This window comes from Hyperoodon ampullatus (assembly GCF_949752795.1).
Source record: "Hyperoodon ampullatus genome assembly, chromosome: 14".
Taxonomy (NCBI): Eukaryota; Metazoa; Chordata; class Mammalia; order Artiodactyla; family Ziphiidae; genus Hyperoodon; species Hyperoodon ampullatus.
In genome coordinates, this window is record NC_136927.1 from 34436391 (window position 1) to 34453890 (window position 17500).

The 17500-nt window shown below is 48.2% G+C and overlaps 1 protein-coding gene across 2 annotated transcripts in view; it reads right to left on the reverse strand.

Annotated features, from left to right (window-relative positions):
* MYH11 (myosin heavy chain 11) overlaps positions 1-17500 on the reverse strand; it is a gene marked incomplete at both ends in the record, with an annotated part of 109230 nt that overhangs the window by 55506 nt on the left and 36224 nt on the right. The window contains 3 exons of one of the 2 annotated variants that reach the window (XM_079719526.1): positions 2873-2965; positions 5207-5227; positions 6867-6969. In XM_079719526.1, coding sequence (XP_079575652.1) covers positions 2873-2965; positions 5207-5227; positions 6867-6969 — 217 coding nt within the window. The remainder of the gene's footprint in view (positions 1-2872; positions 2966-5206; positions 5228-6866; positions 6970-17500) is intronic. The other variant, XM_079719527.1, reaches the window with a different exon arrangement.

Sequence of the window (17500 nt, forward strand, 5' to 3'; positions counted from 1 at the left end):
TAAAGGTGGGGAAACTGAGGCCAAGAGAGCTAGTGGGACCTGCCCAGTGTGGTAGTGCTCCTAAGAGGTAGAGCCATGAGTAGAAGGCACATTTTGCCACGCCCAGTGGCTGGAGGCCTCCCCCACTACCCCCCTGCCCAGAAACACGCTGGGCTTCCATGATCAATCAAGCCCAAGTTCATCCAGCTGCGAATTAAACGGCTTCTTTGGGGCAGGTGAGCATGAGCAGTGATGCCAGGGAGCCACGCTATCTGAGCAGGCCCTGCATAGGAGGCTCTGTAGGCAGGGCTGGGCCATGCCCCCAGCCCCGGGGCCCATCAGATCTCTCCACTTGGAAAAGATGCCAATCCACCTGCCTTCTGCCTCAGCCGAACCACAAAACCAAGGACAGCCAGGTCCCGCATCTGGCAGCACCGGCCCTTTTCCTGCTTTCTTAACAGCTGACAAAGGATCGTATCCTTACCGCCATCACCCACCCGTGATTACATGGTGGGAGGCACCATCCCCTAGGCTTGCTTGGGCCTCGACAAAACCCTCACTCTTTCTCCATCAGGAAGTGAAACAGACAGTAGAATGATTCAGGACAATGAACGTTATTGCAACTGTAACAGAGGAGCCTGCTGGTCCCAGAGCCATCTTGCCTTCCTCCCGAGAAGGCCTGGGGCACCAGTGAGTGGGGACATTTTAGGGATTCACTTTGAACTTGCTCACATTTACTGACATCCTAAAAACTCTGCACTGGGTTACAACGCACAACTGCAGTGCTTCTTGGTGCGGCCAACACAAACCCCACGGGGATTTTGGAAATCTGGGGGAGGGACTGGAATTGTTACGTGACAGTGGTAGGTAGCTACTACTCTTAGTGGACAGGGGCCAAGGACGCTGGGCATCCTGCAATGACCAAGAGAGTCCCAGACACCAAACATTAGCCACCTACCCTATGACTTCCAAACGTCCCACCTGACACTCACGGAGGTGAAAAACCTGTTTATAATTAGCTGAGCCTAGACCCTAATGGTGTTTTAGATAAAAACACACAAAAAATGTTAATGTTGTTCTCATGTAGGAATGTCATATCCATGTAACTCGAGAGCAAATTGTTCTTTGGTTCAGAGCTTTCCAAAGAGTATGTCATCATTCTGGAAAATCCCATCCCATGGCTTCAGTCCCCAGAGGAACCCCCCTTTGTCTCAGCCTGCATTTGTAGCTGTCAAGGTCACAGTGATTCTGGATATAAATGCAAGTGTCTGACTAGTTCATTGTGTCTTCATATGTGGTCTGGCCCGAGAACTGATATGCCGAAATGCACATTTTAATTATGAATTGTTTTATTTCTCCTTTGTATTATAGCAAGGGCATTGTGCTACTTTTTTTTAATCTGATGTGTGTAGTAGGTGATGTTATCTATGACTCTAATTTTTCAGGGAAGGAAAGGGAACACCACATAATTACTTGTAATAAGAAGTGGGTCTTGGGGTTGACAAGGCTGGAGCCCATGCGTGTGAATATGCAGGACACAGATACCTCCAGAGCAGCTCTACGTGGGCGGGGCAGAGGTTTCTACAAAGAGTTTTTCACAGGGTCCCATCTGGTGACTGACAGTTCAGAGGGGCACCCACAAATCAGCAGGGGCCTCCTCACTAGAGGAATTCAGACGCAGTCTTTCCTCCAAATTTCCTCATCAAAGTATTTTTCTGGGCTTCCCAGATGGCACAGTGGTTAAGAATCCGCCTGCCAATGCAGGGGACACGGGTTCAAGCCCTGGTCCGGGAAGATCCCACATGCTGCGGAGCAAAACGAGGCCCATGTGCCACAACTACTGAGCCTGCACTCTAGAACCCGCAAGCCATAAACACTGAGCCCTCATGCCACAACTACTGAAGCCCACGTGCCTAGAGCCCACACTCCACAACAAGAAAAGCCACTGCAATGAGAAGCCCAAGCACCGCAACAAAGAGTAATCCCTGCTCGCCTCAACTAGAGAAAGCCCACGCACAGCAACAAAAACCCAACACAGCCAAAAATAAATAAATAAAATAATTTTTTAAAAAAGCATCATTCCTCTTAAAAAAAAAAAGTATCTTTCTGACTCTCCTATGCAGTGAAGGTCCCCACTTCTTTTGTACAACAAGATAATTTTTGTCTAAGTGTCATCAACCACCTGTGTTCAGGGTTCTCCTGCCCCCATTAGGCTCAGGTGAGAAAGTGGGGGCGGGGGCCCTTGGAACCTGGGAAAGCCTGTGTGGGAAGTCCTGCCTCATTGACTGTTGGCTCCCCAACTAGGCCACAAGCTTTGTGAAGGCTGGAACCATGTCTGAATTGTTTGCTGTCTAGTTCAGGGTCTGCTATACAGTAGGCACTTAATGAAAATGAGCCAAATGAAGAGAGAGAGAGAGAATGGTGTGTGTAAAAATGCCTGCCAGAATGATTGTATACAGTGGGTGCATAATAAATGTTTGTTGAAATTTGCATGTGCTTGATACATAGTAGGTACTCAATGCATGTATTGCTGAATAAATAAATGAGTATTGGGTGTAAGTGTCTAGCACTTACTAGGTGCTCAGTAAATATTTACTGAATGAGTTATGAATGTCAAATTCTAACAGGGAGCCTAGTATATAGCAGATGCTGAATGAATATTTGTTGAATGAATAGTGAGTGAATGAATGAGGGAGTGAGTGGCTGGAGCACTTGCAGGGTTGTAAGGTCAAGACGGAACTGGAGATGCAGAGCAAAATGCTGTTGCAATGCACACCTCCATCCCTTCAGCCTCAGACGTCCCCTGCACACACATACTCCGCATTCTCAGGCAAGAGGTGACACCAGGGGACCCGAGCCTTTTCCAGAAAACCCATGTGGCTTTGCTACTTACAAATCGTGAGGAGTTGTCGTTCTTGACAGTTTTGGCGTTGCCAAAAGCCTCCAGGATGGGGTTTGCTTGTAGAAGCTGCTTTTCCAGCTCACCCTAAAATTCATTCACATCTAGTTATTGGAGAAAGTGACGTAGACACTGACAGCTCTGCCATGGACAGATGTTGTCACAAAATTCTGCCCTTAACCCATGGGTTCTCTCCTATCCTGTCACCTACCCATCTGAGACCCCCAATGCTAATGTCCAGATTTACTCAAGGATTTCAGAAGAGAAACAAATGTCTGAGCTCTCTTAGAGCCAGGACATCTGTAAGGACATCACCTAGGAAGGCCACTTTTTCCTAGATAGGGCCTGCTCATCTATGTGACATCATTGCCACTGAGAACTGCCACACTGTACAACACCAGGATGTCATTTACATCATAGTGAATCCATGGAGTTGTGCAGTGCACAGCCTGCCCTGCTGTACACGGCAGTCCTGCTGCTGCTTATGTTTGACAAGCAGCTTTCTTCAAGGAAAATCACTACAACCCTTCTCCTGATGGTTTTAGTGCAATTTTTTAAAGTTGCAATTTTTCCTTTCTCAGGACCAGTTTTCTGAAGTCTCCTATGGAAGACAAGTAAGGAATGCGCAAAACCCACCGGGAATACTTCAAACCGACTGCAGAACAAAGCTTCAAAGCAGGTTGCTTGAGCTCCATTCATCAGGTTAAATGCAGCTGAGACTGTACACAGCCCATCGGCCCCCTCTGAGGGGGCTCCTGTGCACAAACGCGGTCACGTGATTAATTGTTGCAGGAAAGGGCCAACAAGGTATATCATGCCAGGAAGCATCGAGCTGCTCTCTGCCTATCCCCACGACACGGCGGCTGCAGACTGGCTCAGCGGCTCTCCTACCCAGCTCCTCCTCCAGGCTGACCCTGGGAAGTATGGGTCCTGAGGGTTTTCTCCTGTTTTCTCTGCTGGTTCCCCTGTCCTCTTTTTCAGGGCAGTTGGGCTGGGCTAAAAAGAAGCTGGGAAAGGTTCTAGAAGGGAAAAGGCAGTGCACAGCTTTCTCCCTGCTCCTCTATACACCAGGAGGGCATCGTGGCTGGCTGTCCCTAAAGGAACAGAACAGGAAGCTACTGATTTACGTGTCTATTTATTCACATGCCCTCCTCCTTCACAGCTCGCAAAGAAGACAAAAGTGTCATCTCTGTGAAAATCCCAGCCACAGTGGAATCCCCATAATTGGGACTTGTGGCAATTTACAATGAGAGCAAAGGGCTTTGTTTGACTAGTAGGAAGAAGACTAATGGGGTCACTTCTGTCAACACAAACTTGGGGTCCCCATATCCCCAGAAAAAAGTTCCCTTCCTAGAATGGGAGTTCTAGCTGCTGGGGCCAAAAGATCCTTCTCAGGAGAGTGCTGAACATGAAGATCTGGTCCAAACCACTCATTTTATGGATGATGAGACAGTGGCCCAGAGAAGTTAACTGACTTGGCCAAAGTCACACAGGAGCAGATCCCATACAAGAAGAATGATTCTCCTTCTGATTCATCCATGACACTGTCACCGAGGTCTAACTAAGATGGATTGAATGTAATCGTAGCACACGCTAGGATCTCTTGAGCTGAGGGTCTCTCCCAGGCTGGGACCCATATGCCAGCCCCCCAAGCTCTGAGTTAGAGGTGAGTTTACACATGCAGAGGTTTGAGCAGGGCCCGGTTGTGCGTCGCGATAGCTGGGGCCTTACCGTGCCACCAAAGCCAGTGCATCATGAACACCAAGACTCCCGTTTCTGGAGCCTTGGGTCAAGCAACCGGCATGCAAAGACAGACACGCACTGCACACACATGCACAGGGACACACCAGTGCTCAGGGGAGATATTTAGGGATGATGACAGGGAGTGGGGAGAGAGGCATGCCACAGCAGTGCCATTAACTGACTGTCAATCAAGCCAGGGAAGCTTTAGGGCCAGAAGGTCCTAAAAGGCTCAACCAGACGGTACAGACGTCTCCAGGGCCTTCCAGTCAGGGTTACCGGTGGTGGACACATTGGTGGGAAGGGTAATGGGATCCATTCTGAACTGAGGAAATCCATTCCCAGCTGGAGGTCAACCCTGGGAATTCCAATGGATCCTGTGGGTGGCAACGCGCCCCACGCCCCACACTGACATCGGACACGCGCAGGACGGTGTTTCCGTGAGTTTGTAGGTTTGGGTTGTGAAACTCAGGGATCTAGCCCATTCTACCATCAGCTATGGGGCTCAGTGGGTGCGACAGGAGCATGCACATCTAAACACACTCCGTGCCTCCCGTACACACCAGGAAAACACTCCCAGTTACTCACGTAGGAAAAAGATGGGCCTTGCTGTGGTTGAACAATACAGTATAAAACAAATGTCAGTGTTATTTCCATCACACGTACATCAGGGTCTGGAGAATATACGATTTCAATCCCCCTGCTCAGACAGCCTGGATTCTCCAAGATTCTCCAACTAGGAAAGCAGCAACTTTTCTTGGATTCAATTTCCTTTCTGTTTTGCTGCTTTCTTTTCTAATTTCTTAGAGATCCAGACATTTCAAAGTTTTTTAATTGCTGGGGCTGAGGTGCACTCTTTAAAACTGTGTCTCATGAGACGCTGTCTGAGATGTGTTCTCACACACAGAGAAAAAAGTATCTGGCACATAGCAGGTGCTTAATAAAGATCAGTCACTATCATTAAGCATTACTATTACTTATCATCACTATTCTAGGAAAAGGAAAGGTGGTGGGAAGTGGTGTTTAACTGCCACGTGAACTTTGGCGCTATTTGTGCCTATACCCAGTGCCAGAGACAGTGTGGGTTTCCTGCGTCTGTTTGAGGGAGGAAGGTTTCCCAGGCTACAACCAGTGTCCACCCGAGATCTCCGAGGGCCTCCAGACAAACTGGTCTCTGTGGCGGCTCCAGTGTTGCCTTTGAGCCCCAGAAGCAAGATCCAGAGTGGCAGGAACCAGTGACACCCCAAGCCTTCTTCAGGCCTCCGCTCTGCCATTCCCCTGCCCCCACCCCAAACCTTCACACAGAGGCGCTGGCAGGTCCTTCAAGCAGCCCCATTGCTTGTCGCCTCCTCTGGGACAGACGAGGCAGGGCTAAGACGGAGGAGGAAGAGAGGGATGGACCCAAGAAGGGATGATTCTAGAAACCTGCTCTTCTTTTCCTTCTAAGCCCTTAATCAAACTGCATCATCATGGGTTGATCTGTATGATTATTTGATGATCTGTATGATTATTTGATGACTATCTCTCTTTCCCACGAGTCCAAAAGCTCAGTAGCTAGAATAACAGTGCCTCTCAGCCTCATTGCTGGACCCCATCCTGGCAGTGCCTGGCATACAGTAGATGCTCAGTCAAGGGCACTGGACCAAAGCCCATATGCTGAGTGACACCAATGTTCCCATCCCCTGGGGTTCCCATCTGAGGGACACATGGAGGAATGACAGGTGTCCCTCAACACTAGGGTATTTACAGAGATTCAGTTCAGGCAGTAGTTCTCCATCAGGGGTGATGGTGCCCCCCAGAGGGCACCTGGCAATGTCTAGAGACATTCTTGGTTGCATAACTCAGGGCAGGGGTTGCTACCAGCCTCCAGTGGGGAGAGGCCAGGGATGCTGCTAAAAATCCTCCAAGGCATAAGACAGCCCCACAATTACCCAGTCCAAAATGACTTTGGTGCCACGGGTGAGAAGCTTTGATGTCAATCAAGACTCCTCCTCTCATTTCACAGGACAGGACCCCTCGGGAGATGATCCTGGCTAAAGTGAGAAATCACCTAGACCCAAACGGGCCCACCCAGGAGGAAAAACATCCCTCTGGTGAGCTGTCTGGGGAGGGGCAGTGAAACACAGCCCTGAGTCCTTACAACGCCAAGTCCTGGCCTTCTTAACGGTGCTGTCTCTCCCTCGGTCAACCCACGAGCCCGGAGGCCCATCTGCCAAGCCGTGGCCACAGAGCAGGAACCACCACTCACCGTGATACTTGTGTCCTTCTTGCCCTTGTGGGAGGAGGCCACCACGGCCAGGTACTGGATGACTTTCTTGGTGTTTTCAGTTTTCCCAGCTCCAGACTCGCCTCTGAAAGACACGGGAAAAGTGACCCACTGGAAACAGCCCCACACAGGTGTTCTGTGGGTACTTTTCCACAGCTCCGTGCCATTTGCCAGATGGGGAAACTGAGGGTCCCAGAGGGGAGGAGACTTGCCCACCACTGGCAGAGAGCTGGGCTGGGTTTCAAACCCTGCTCCATATCTCAATCCACTCCTCCCGAGAGGATGCAGGAAAGGATGTAGATGAAAAGAGTAAAAGAAAAAACAGTTTTCCTAACAAGGTCCAAACTTAGGTTTATTAGGAACTGTCTACTTTTAAAAATAAATACTTTGTTTTCTAGAGCAGTTTTAGGTTCACAGCAAAATTGAGCACAGGTACAAAGTTCCTATACGCCCCTGCCCCTTGACATAGCAGCCTCCTCAACCATCAGCATCCCCCACCAGAGTGGTACACTTGTAATGATCGATGAACCCACGTTGATGCATCATTATCACCCAAAGTCCGTAGTTTACATCAGGGTTCACTCTTGGTGTTGTACATTCTATGGGTTTTGACAGCTGTATAATGAAATGTATCCACTATTACAGTATCATACAGAATAGTTTTACTGCAAATTATCTATTTTAAAGACATTATTAGGGACTTCCCTGGTGGTGCAGTGGTTAAGAATCTGCCTGCCAATGCAGGGGACACAGGTTCGAGCCCTGGTCCGGGAAGATCCCACGTGCCGCGGAGCAACTGAGCCTGTGCACCACAACTACTGAGCCTGTGCTCTAGAGCCCACGAGCCACAACTACTGAGCCCACCTGCCACAACTACTGAAGCTCACGCACCTAGAGCCCGTGCTGTGCAACAAAGAGAAGCCACTGCAATGAGAAGCCCGTGCACTGCAACGAAGAGTAGCCCCCGCTCCTGCAACCAGAGGAAGCCTGCGCACAGCAACAAAGACCCAACGCAGCCAAAAATAAATAAATTTTATAAAGAAAAAAGAAAAGACATTATTAGCCTTGTTAGAGATGGAATGATCAGGCAAGAGACTGCCTTCCAGGAAGGACATAAGTACCTCTCAGAGTACCAGGATATAAGTTACAATTTTTTGAAGCTCCCCTACAAGAAAGGAGTAGAAGGAGAAGAAGAAGAGGGAGGGGGAGCAGGGAGAGGGAGGAGAAGAAAAAGGGGAAGAAGAAGAAGAAGAAGAAGAAGAAGGGGACGAAGGAGAAGAACTGCTTATCCCATCAGCCACTGGACAGACATAAGCCCCTTCATCCTCTGGAGAACCCCATTCTAATGGTCAGGCGGCTAGCTAATGATCTCAGTCAAGTATCAAAGAATAAACCTGGTTGAAGTAATTCATGCTAAAGTGTAAATGACTGATAAGTTTAGATCAGCAGGGCATTGTTTGTCTTATCAAAAGAGTACTCCTAGAATATGAGCAGTGGATTATTTTACCAAAATGGCCTTCTCGAACCAGCTACCTCTCTTGGCCACTGGAGATCATGGTGGTGGAATTGTTTCATCCAAGGATTCCAGACATTGCCTCTGACTCCCACTAGTCTCAGTGAAAGGGAAAGATGACTTCAACCAAATCTTTCCTCCCTTCTTGTCCTCTCCTCTGACTTTCTTTTTTGTTTTTCCTTCCTTTGCCTAGACTCTCATTTGCTGAGCTCACTGAATATTCTGAAACGTACTATTTTTTTTTAAGTCTGAATTTGTCTACCCCGAGGTCAGTTCAAGGTTCTCCACGCTGAACGACTGCCACCAGCACTAGTGCAGTGCTTGCCCTTTTTCCTAATTAGGAAATAAAGAAATTAACTTGCTCTGCCAAGGGCCCATTAATAACTTTGCTCATGGCTTGGGCTTCCCTGGTGGCACAGTGGTTGAGAGTCCGCCTGCCAGTGCAGGGGACACGGGTTCGTGCCCCGGTCCGGGAAGATCCCACATGCCGCGGAGCAGCTGGGCCCGTGAACCATGGCCGCTGAGCCTGCGCGTCCGGAGCCTGTGCTCCACAACGGGAGAAGCCACAACAGTGAGAGGCCCACGTACCGCAAAAAAAAAAAATAATTAAAAAAAAAATAACTTTGCTCACGGCTAAACAGAAGAAAGAGAGAAAGAGGAAGGAAGGGAGAAAGGGAGGAAGGGAGGGAGGGAGGGAGGAAGAAAGAAAGAGAGAGAGAGAAAGAAAGAGAGAGAAAGGGAGAGAGAGAAGGAAGGAAGGAAGGAAGGAAGGAAGGGAGGAGGGAAGGAGGGAGGGAGAGAAAGAAACATGTGTCCTGAATTGTCAGACGCAACCCCATGGGTCACCATCTGGAAATCAAGTGTCTGATCTCCAGGAAGGTTGAAACATCTCTCCACGTCTCACGACGATATTAACACTGTCCTCTCCCCTTTCCTGATGGCCTTTATTCCCAATGGCCACATTATTTCATATGACCTCAGAGGCACTTTGTGAAATGGGAGCCATGGAGGCATTATCTTCATTTTCTTGAGGAGGACAATTGAGTCCAAAAAAATTTTTTTTTTAATTTTAAGAAGAGAATTGACTTTTCAAGGGGAGTGGAGGCCCTAAGCTAATTGTTTCACATGTATTATCTCCTTTACCTCCCCTCCCTCAATCCTGAAGGTAGGACATATTACTTTCATGTTATTACAGAAGAGGAACTTAGGGCCAGAGTGGGTGAGCAACTTGCCCTAGATCACACAGCAAGGCAAGAGCACACACAGCATTGAAATCAGGTCTCTGGTTCCAATGCAATCAGGACTCTTTCTATGACATTTCACCAAGTCATTCCATGACACAGGCCTAACCTTCTAGGAACTTGCTTTCTAAGGTCAGAGGAAGGGAATGGGGAATAGGAATTGATATTTCTTGAAGACCTACTCTATGTTATTGGGCTCAGAAATCTTTTTATTTAATCCAACAACCTCATGAAGGAGTCATTGATTATCCCCATCACCCACCTGGGGAAACTGAGGCTCAGAGAGGCTGAAGTCGTGTTCTAGGTCATAACTGCTCCTGCTATCACACAGGTAGGGAATAGAGGAGTGAGATTTGAATGCAGGTCTGCTTGATACCAGAGCCCATGCTCTGCCCACTACACTTTTTTTTCCTTTTTTACACACGAAATTATTTTCAAACATTATTTAACACAAGTCTTACAAATATATCACATTAGTTGTGGAGGAAGTTAGATATTTTATAATTTCAGGGCTATAATTTATTATTGGCAACAAAAGGCAAAAAACCTCACTGCCAGCATGAGGGCACAGTTTGAAGCAACTGAAATCATACAAGCATTGCTTCATAAACACCAATTTTTGAGTGGCATAGTTTCAGAAAAGATTGATTTTTAAAGGATATTTTAATTATGCTCTAACAGGTGTTTGGAATGAAATGCTATATTGCAGCTATCCGTATGAAGGTTTGGTCAGCATTTATTATTTGGAATGTCTAGCTCTGCAAGAGAGCAAAAAGGAAAGTGGTTTGAAATAGACAAACTCTTGTGGCATATAGTTTATATGACTAGAGGTTGTCATCAAACCTTGAAAATAGTCTTGATGTATTTAAATGAAAGATGGTGGACACTAAGCTGTTACAGGAACAAACTATCTGTGTAGCTTAACCTTGGAAATTAAGTTACTGAGTTAAAGTTCTTAGTTTTAAAGACTAATAATAATCCATTTAGATCTTCTTTTCAAATCAGTTTACTCATGAATGACTGCCATGTATTCATTCTAATTTGTCAATAAATTGGCATGAAAAGTTGGAAATTGATCTTTTCTTTTAACATCTTTATTGGAGTATAATTGCTTTACATCGTTGCGTTAGTTGCTGCTGTATAACAAAGTGAATCTGCTATACGTATACATATATCCCCATATCCCCTCCCTCTTGCGTCTCCCTCCCACCCTCCCTATCCCACCCCTCTAGGTGGTCACAAAGTACCAAGCTGATCTCCCTGTGCCCACTACATTTTATTTTTAAAAGTGTGACAAGGAGATAGAATGCAGGAAAGACAGAGCGAAGCCCCTACCCCACTCCCTCAAGGAGTTCTTCCATATATTCTGGGAGCCTTCACTTGCCTTAATAGGCTCTTTGTGAATGTGACCAGGAACCAATGAACCAAGCCACTCAGTCATTCACACCTTAGTATGAATTATTTCAATTAGGCTGATGTCAGAACCCTTGACAGACATCACTCCAAACCAAAGGGACCAGGTTCTGATCAGAGCAAGAGGAAGGAGAGAAAATCTGAGGAAAACTACCTATGTAGCTGAACCTGGGCCCATTCAGATCCAAGGCAAGAATCAGGACAGCTGTGCACATAGCAACCCCAGATCACTACTGCCCACTCCTCTTTCCCATCATGATTTCCTCATTCTCCATCTCTGCCTTCAGCCTCTCCCACCTCCTCCCTTTCACAACAAAGACACTGGCATGACCATGACTGTGGCCCTGGTCTTCCACCTCACAAGGGTGGGAAAGTGAGACACAGACTCTGAGAATCTGCTTCTCCCTATGTGGCTGCTTGGCTCAACAGTTTCCAAGTTTTACTGATAAAAATAAATTATCCTAGGAGGTTGTGCCAAAGAAAACAATCCAAGCTCCAGGCTCATGGGCATCTGAAGATTGATGTGCTCAGGGCTGCTTCAGAAACATTAATACCTTGCTTTTCTGACCCCTGGACTCTGGGGACGAAGATGTCTTCCTGGTCTGAGCTCCCTAAACCTTGGTGCTGTTTCTTAGGGGACTTGATGCCCAGCTCCCTCATCCTGGAGGAGAACCTGGACTCATGACCATATATGGCTTCCTGGCCTTGTAATTACCCCACTGCCAAGTCCTTTTTTTTTTTTTTTTTTTTTTTTTTTGCGGTACGCGGGCCTCTCACTGCTGCGGCTTCTTCCGCTGCAGAGCACAGGCTCCGGACTCGCAGGCTCAGCAGCCATGGCTCACGGGCTTAGCTGCTCCGCGGCATGTGGGATCTTCCCGGACCGGGGCACGAACCCGTGTCCCCTGCATCAGCAGGCGGACTCTCAACCACTGCGCCACCAGGGAAGCCCTGCCAAGTCCTTTTAATCAGTCCAGCCTCAGTGGCTGGAAGGAGCTACCCAATGGCAGCTTAACCCCTCAGCCCCCAGCCAGGCCAGATTCATGGGTGTGTGACCTGTGCAGTCCCATGGGGACTATACTGAGGAGGGCCCTGTGCTTGATTTAATGCTCTGATGTTGCGATCTTGAATTTCTAAATATTTTTTTAATTAATTTTTTTTTATTGGAGTAAAACTGCTTTACAATATTGTGTTAGTTTCTGCTGTACAATGAAGTGAATCAGCTATAAGTATACCTATATCCCCTCCCTCTTAGACCTCCCTCTCCCCCACCCCCCCATCTAGGTCATCACAGAGCACCGAGCTGAGCTCCCTGTACTATACAGCAGGTCCCCACTAGCTATCTATTTTACACATGGTAGTGTATCTATGTCAAACCTAATCTCCCAGTTTGTCCCACCCTCCCCTTCCCCCTCTGTCCACATGTCCGTTCTCTACATCTGTGTCTCTATTCCTGCCCTACAAATAGGTTCATCTGTACAATCTTTCTAGATTCCACATATATGCATTAATATACGATATTTGTTTTTCTCTTTCTGGCTTACTTCACTCTGTATGACAGACTCTAGGTCCATCCACATCTCTACAAATGACCCAATTTCATTGCTTTTTATGGCTGAGTAATATTCCATTGTATATATGTACCACATTTTCTTTATACATTCATCTATCATTGGACATTTAGGTTGTTTCCATGTGCTGGCTATTGTAAATAGTGCTGCAATGAACATTGGGGTACATGTGTCCTTTTGAATTATGGTTTTCTCAGGGTATATGCCCAGTAGTGGGATTGCTGGGTCATATGGTAGTTTTATTTTTAGTTTTTTAAGGAATCTCCATACTGTTCTCCATAGTGACTGTATCAATTTACATCCCCACCAACAGTGCAAAAGGATTCCCTTTGAACAATGGGCTCAGCATTCTCATTTTGCATAATTTTACAAGTCAGGTAGCTGGTCCTAGCTCCTAGGGTTGAACACCATCTGAGGCCATTTCAGCCATAGTCTGCCATTGGTACCAAAGCCAAATTGCCTCTGAATCTCAGAGCTGTTCAGTCCCTGGTCCTCATGTGACTCCCACCCCTGCAGCCAGCAAAGTCCTCTGGATTTGTGCTGTCCAACTCCTATACATCCTACAAAGCCCAGTTAAGCACTGCCTCTATTTTGAGTACTGCCTCCAGCTCCCCAGGCAAAAGCAGTTCCTCTTTCCCCTGCAGCGTCAATCAGCAGAATAACACAATGGGCTCCAGGGCCAGACTGCCTGAGTTCAAGTCTCTGCTCTGCCCTATGTGACCATATGCAAGTCATTTAACTACTCCCATGCCTCAGTTTCCTCATCTATAAAATGGGTATAATAAAAGCACTTCTATGATTGTTATGATGATTAAATGAGTGAATATATAAAACATTTAGAACAATGTCAGGTACACAAAAATGTTACCTATTGTTACTTTTACAACCATTTCTCTCTGTTTATATCATTATCTTCAATATTCATACTATCATTAGTATGATAGTATGTTTATATTCTGGATTCTCTTGGGGAGGGACACACCCAAGGACCTCTGGTAACACTGGGTCGACATTCTCCCAAGGGATCAATTGTCTGTGGCAGAATCACAGCTGTTCCCTTGAATGGATACTGTGGCTTTCCAATTTGCCGCAGTCTTCACCACTCCCTATTGCCACTCCCAGCCCACTTCACTCCTTTCTATTACCTGCCAGGCTCTCCTAGGCATTTGCATTTGTAGATCCTGGTCTGGGGTTAAGATGAATATCTCTAAACAGCCAGCTGTAGATTCACTGGCCATGCCTAAAAATGCATTAAGATAAAATACCCATGGGCATGGTTATTATGCATACTAATAGCTACCATTCTTTTTCTGTTACCCTATACTTTCTTCTTTGGTTTCACTTAGAATGGCTGGGGGCTTAGTGGAAATTTCAAATGTAACTTACAAGTAGCACTTGTGTTCATTGTGCATTAACACGTCATGAGGCACTGTGCTAAGAGCTTTTTATGAACTAACCCATTTATTCCTTACAACCACTCTGTGAGGTAGGTGCAGTTGTCCATTTTCTAGATGAAGAAACTGAGGCTCAGACAGGGTCAGTGGCTTTCTGTAGATCATGTCATGAGAATATGACAGAGCTGAGACCAGGACTCTGTTCTTTTCCATCTAGCACACAAGCCACCCCCAAAATGAAAACCTTGTCTGTCTGGAGCCCAAATGTCCTCGTGTTGCCTTGCTCAGTGCCTGAGTGTTGTCACAGCATCACTTAGGAGTGAAAGGGACCCAAATGCCCCACTATCACTTTACTTCCTCAGCCAGGAGAGTCAGCTAATGGTCTGAGGACCCCAGTCTCTGGGTGGGCTCACTCCCAGCCCAGGATCCCCAGGAGCCAAGACTGGGGGGCCCCTCGTTAACCCCTGCAGCCACCAGGTAACCTGAGAAGTCTTCCTACCACAAGGCCTGCACCGATGGGTCAGCAAACTGGGGGATGAGCCAGACGCCCTCACTGCAAAGTGTGCGTCAGAATCTCCAGGACCCTCCAGTCCTCTCTGACTCACGCTTCCCGCCCTTCTGAGCTCCCAGGGGGCTGCAGAGGGGCAGCACCCCAGCTCCCTCCCTCTTCTGGTGGAGGTTCAGCTCCCAGACACCCCCCTCTAGACCCCCACCCAGAGCAGACGGGGGTGCACAGCTCAGACACAGCCACTCCTTCAGCGTCCCCTGTGTAGACGACCCTTGACAACCATTTCCAATCCCTGCCAGCTTGCTGACTGGCCCTGCAGCTTCACAGTCGCCCAAGACACTAGATAAAAACACAGGTTTCCCCAGCTCTACCCCAGATCCACTGAGTCAAGAGCTGCTGGGGGTGAAGCCAGGCCATCAGTCTCTTGAACTAATTGCCCAGGAACTGATGTGCAGCCACGTTTGTGGAGAGAGGTCTAACAGAGCCCACACTGGAGGTATCTGAGGTGGTTTTTGTTTGTTTTTTTTTTTCTGTACGCGGGCCTCTCACTGTTGTGGCCTCTCCCATTGTGGAGCACAGGCTCCAGACACGCAGGCTCAGTGGTCATGGCTCACGGGCCCAGCCGCTCCGCGGCATGTGAGATCTTCCCGGACCGGGGCACGAACCCGTGTCCCCTGCATCGGCAGGCGGACTCTCAACCACTGCGCCACCAGGGAAGCCCCTCTGAGGTGGTTTTATGCAGTTCATGGTCAAGCAAGCAGGGCTCAGCAGAACTCTGGTTGATACTAACCACGGCGCTGCATCAGAACCCCAGCTGCCAATCATGGGCACCTGCACTGTGCCAACATCGTGCTCAGCTCCCCCCTACACAGCTCCTTCAATTCTCTCAACAACCCTGGGAGGTGGGCACAACTGATACCCCCATTCTACAGATGAGGAGACTGAGGCTGAGAGGTTTAACCAACTTGCCCAAGAACAAATTGCTGTCATGCAGCACAGCAGGAAAGCAAACCTAGATCTGTGCCTCCACAGCCTCGCCAGCTAAACACAGCGGCTACTCTCCTGAGACATCTGCGCCCCTTCAACATTGCACTGTGTTATCAAAAACACCTTTGAAAACCCTGCAGGCCTCTGCCAGAAAGTGTTTCTCCCTCTTCTTCAGAAACAGGGTGGAAGGGATGAGGGCAGGTGGGGTCAAAGTAGGAAGCCTGGTTGGGAGCGAATGCAGGCTGTGGGTGAAGCAACCAAGGCAAACCCCTGGGAAGCCTGCAGTTTCCCAAGAGTCAGCACTGGCCCCAGGGAGAGTGACAGAGACACTTGTTGGCCTGAGTTGCCTCCCCTGAAGGGGAGAGTCGCCTGACACCAGCATCTCCTGTCACTGAGTCCCAGTTCCCCAGACCCTGGGGCATCAGTGCTTATCCCCAAGTGGCACTCTGGCCTCCTTGGATGATCAGAAAGATCCGCTCTAACCTCTTGTCCATACGCTCACCCCAGCCTGCAAGGCCCTGCATGACCGTGTCCCCGACCACATCCTCCTACCCTCCTCCTTCCTCCCTGCGCCCCACCCACTCAGACCGACCCTCAAAACACAAGTGGTTCCTACCTTAGGACTTTTGCCCTCGCTGTTCCCCACCCGAAACTCCTTCCCCAAATCCTCCTCGGGGCTTGCTTCCTCTCATCACTCAGGTCTCAGCTCATACCCCGAGTGGTTGAGCCTGGGCGGACAGGCTGCAGCTCTTTTCCTCCAGATAGATGTGCTAAATACGAAAGATGCCAGCCATTCCTCACCCCCTGATGCCACAGTCCATGGTGGGGCAGGGGATGGTGGGGCTGTGGCTGGCTCATCAGTGAAGGCCAGCGAATGAGGGTTGGGCCCTCCAATGGCCTCAAGAAATTTAGGTCCAAGTCTCACTATCGACAAAAACTCGCTGTGTGCCTCTGGGCAAATCTCATGACCTCTCTGATTTCCTCCTGTATAAAAATGAGGTAACTGGACTTGAGCAGTGGGTTCTCTGCTCTGCCAGGACATAAATGTTAGTCATGACATATGAATATCTAGCTTACAGGGCTTGGTTCTTAGTCAGATATATACATAGTAGTCATATATATGAGTATGTGTGTCTGTATATATAGATATACATATACATATTCATATACATACATATATATATGTAACCCTGACAACAACCCTGTTAAGTACCATTATCATCATTCCCACTTCCCCACTTTATAGTGAGAACGCGGAGCCCTGGAGAGGTTAAATTTGTACCTGAAGCTACAAGCTAGTGAGAGGTAGAGCCAGGATCGAAACCCGGGAGGTCTGGCTTGTAACCCCCACTCTAAGGAGGTTTTCAATGACATAACTCGGTGGACAGTCCCTTCCATGGATGAACCTAGATTCCAATGAGACCTGCAGAGAAGTGGAATCACATTTGATATGGAGGCTGGGGACCAACAGCCTGTAAGTCAACACAATCAATCACAGAAAGGTAAAATTGAAAAATCCCTTAAAACATCCCCAAAGCAATGCATCTGTGACTTGGTATGCAACGCCCCTCTAAAGCAGCCTCTGTGTATAAATGCCAACTAGATGCAGGGATTCCGAGTGTGCAATATGGACAATGCAGGAGAGAGAATGGGCTCGGCAAGGCGAGACGCTAACACCATCAGGGCCACAGGGGAATGAGACCAGGGGAGGGATCGGCAGAGTCCCATGTCTATTCTCACCCTCACTCTGGAACACATCCATTGGGTGGATGGTGGTGACCTCACCCACACTAGATCCGCCAGTGCTAGTTTTCCTCCCAAAGCGCGTGGTTGGTTTCTCTAAGCTACATGCACAGTATGAGACCCCAGCGCCAACAGCCATGACCACCCCTGACACATACAACTCACGCTGGCCATAACCAGCCTGTCTGTGTGCTATTGACCCAATTCTCCACCATAATTATCACCCTGCCGCCGCCCCACCCCCTCAAA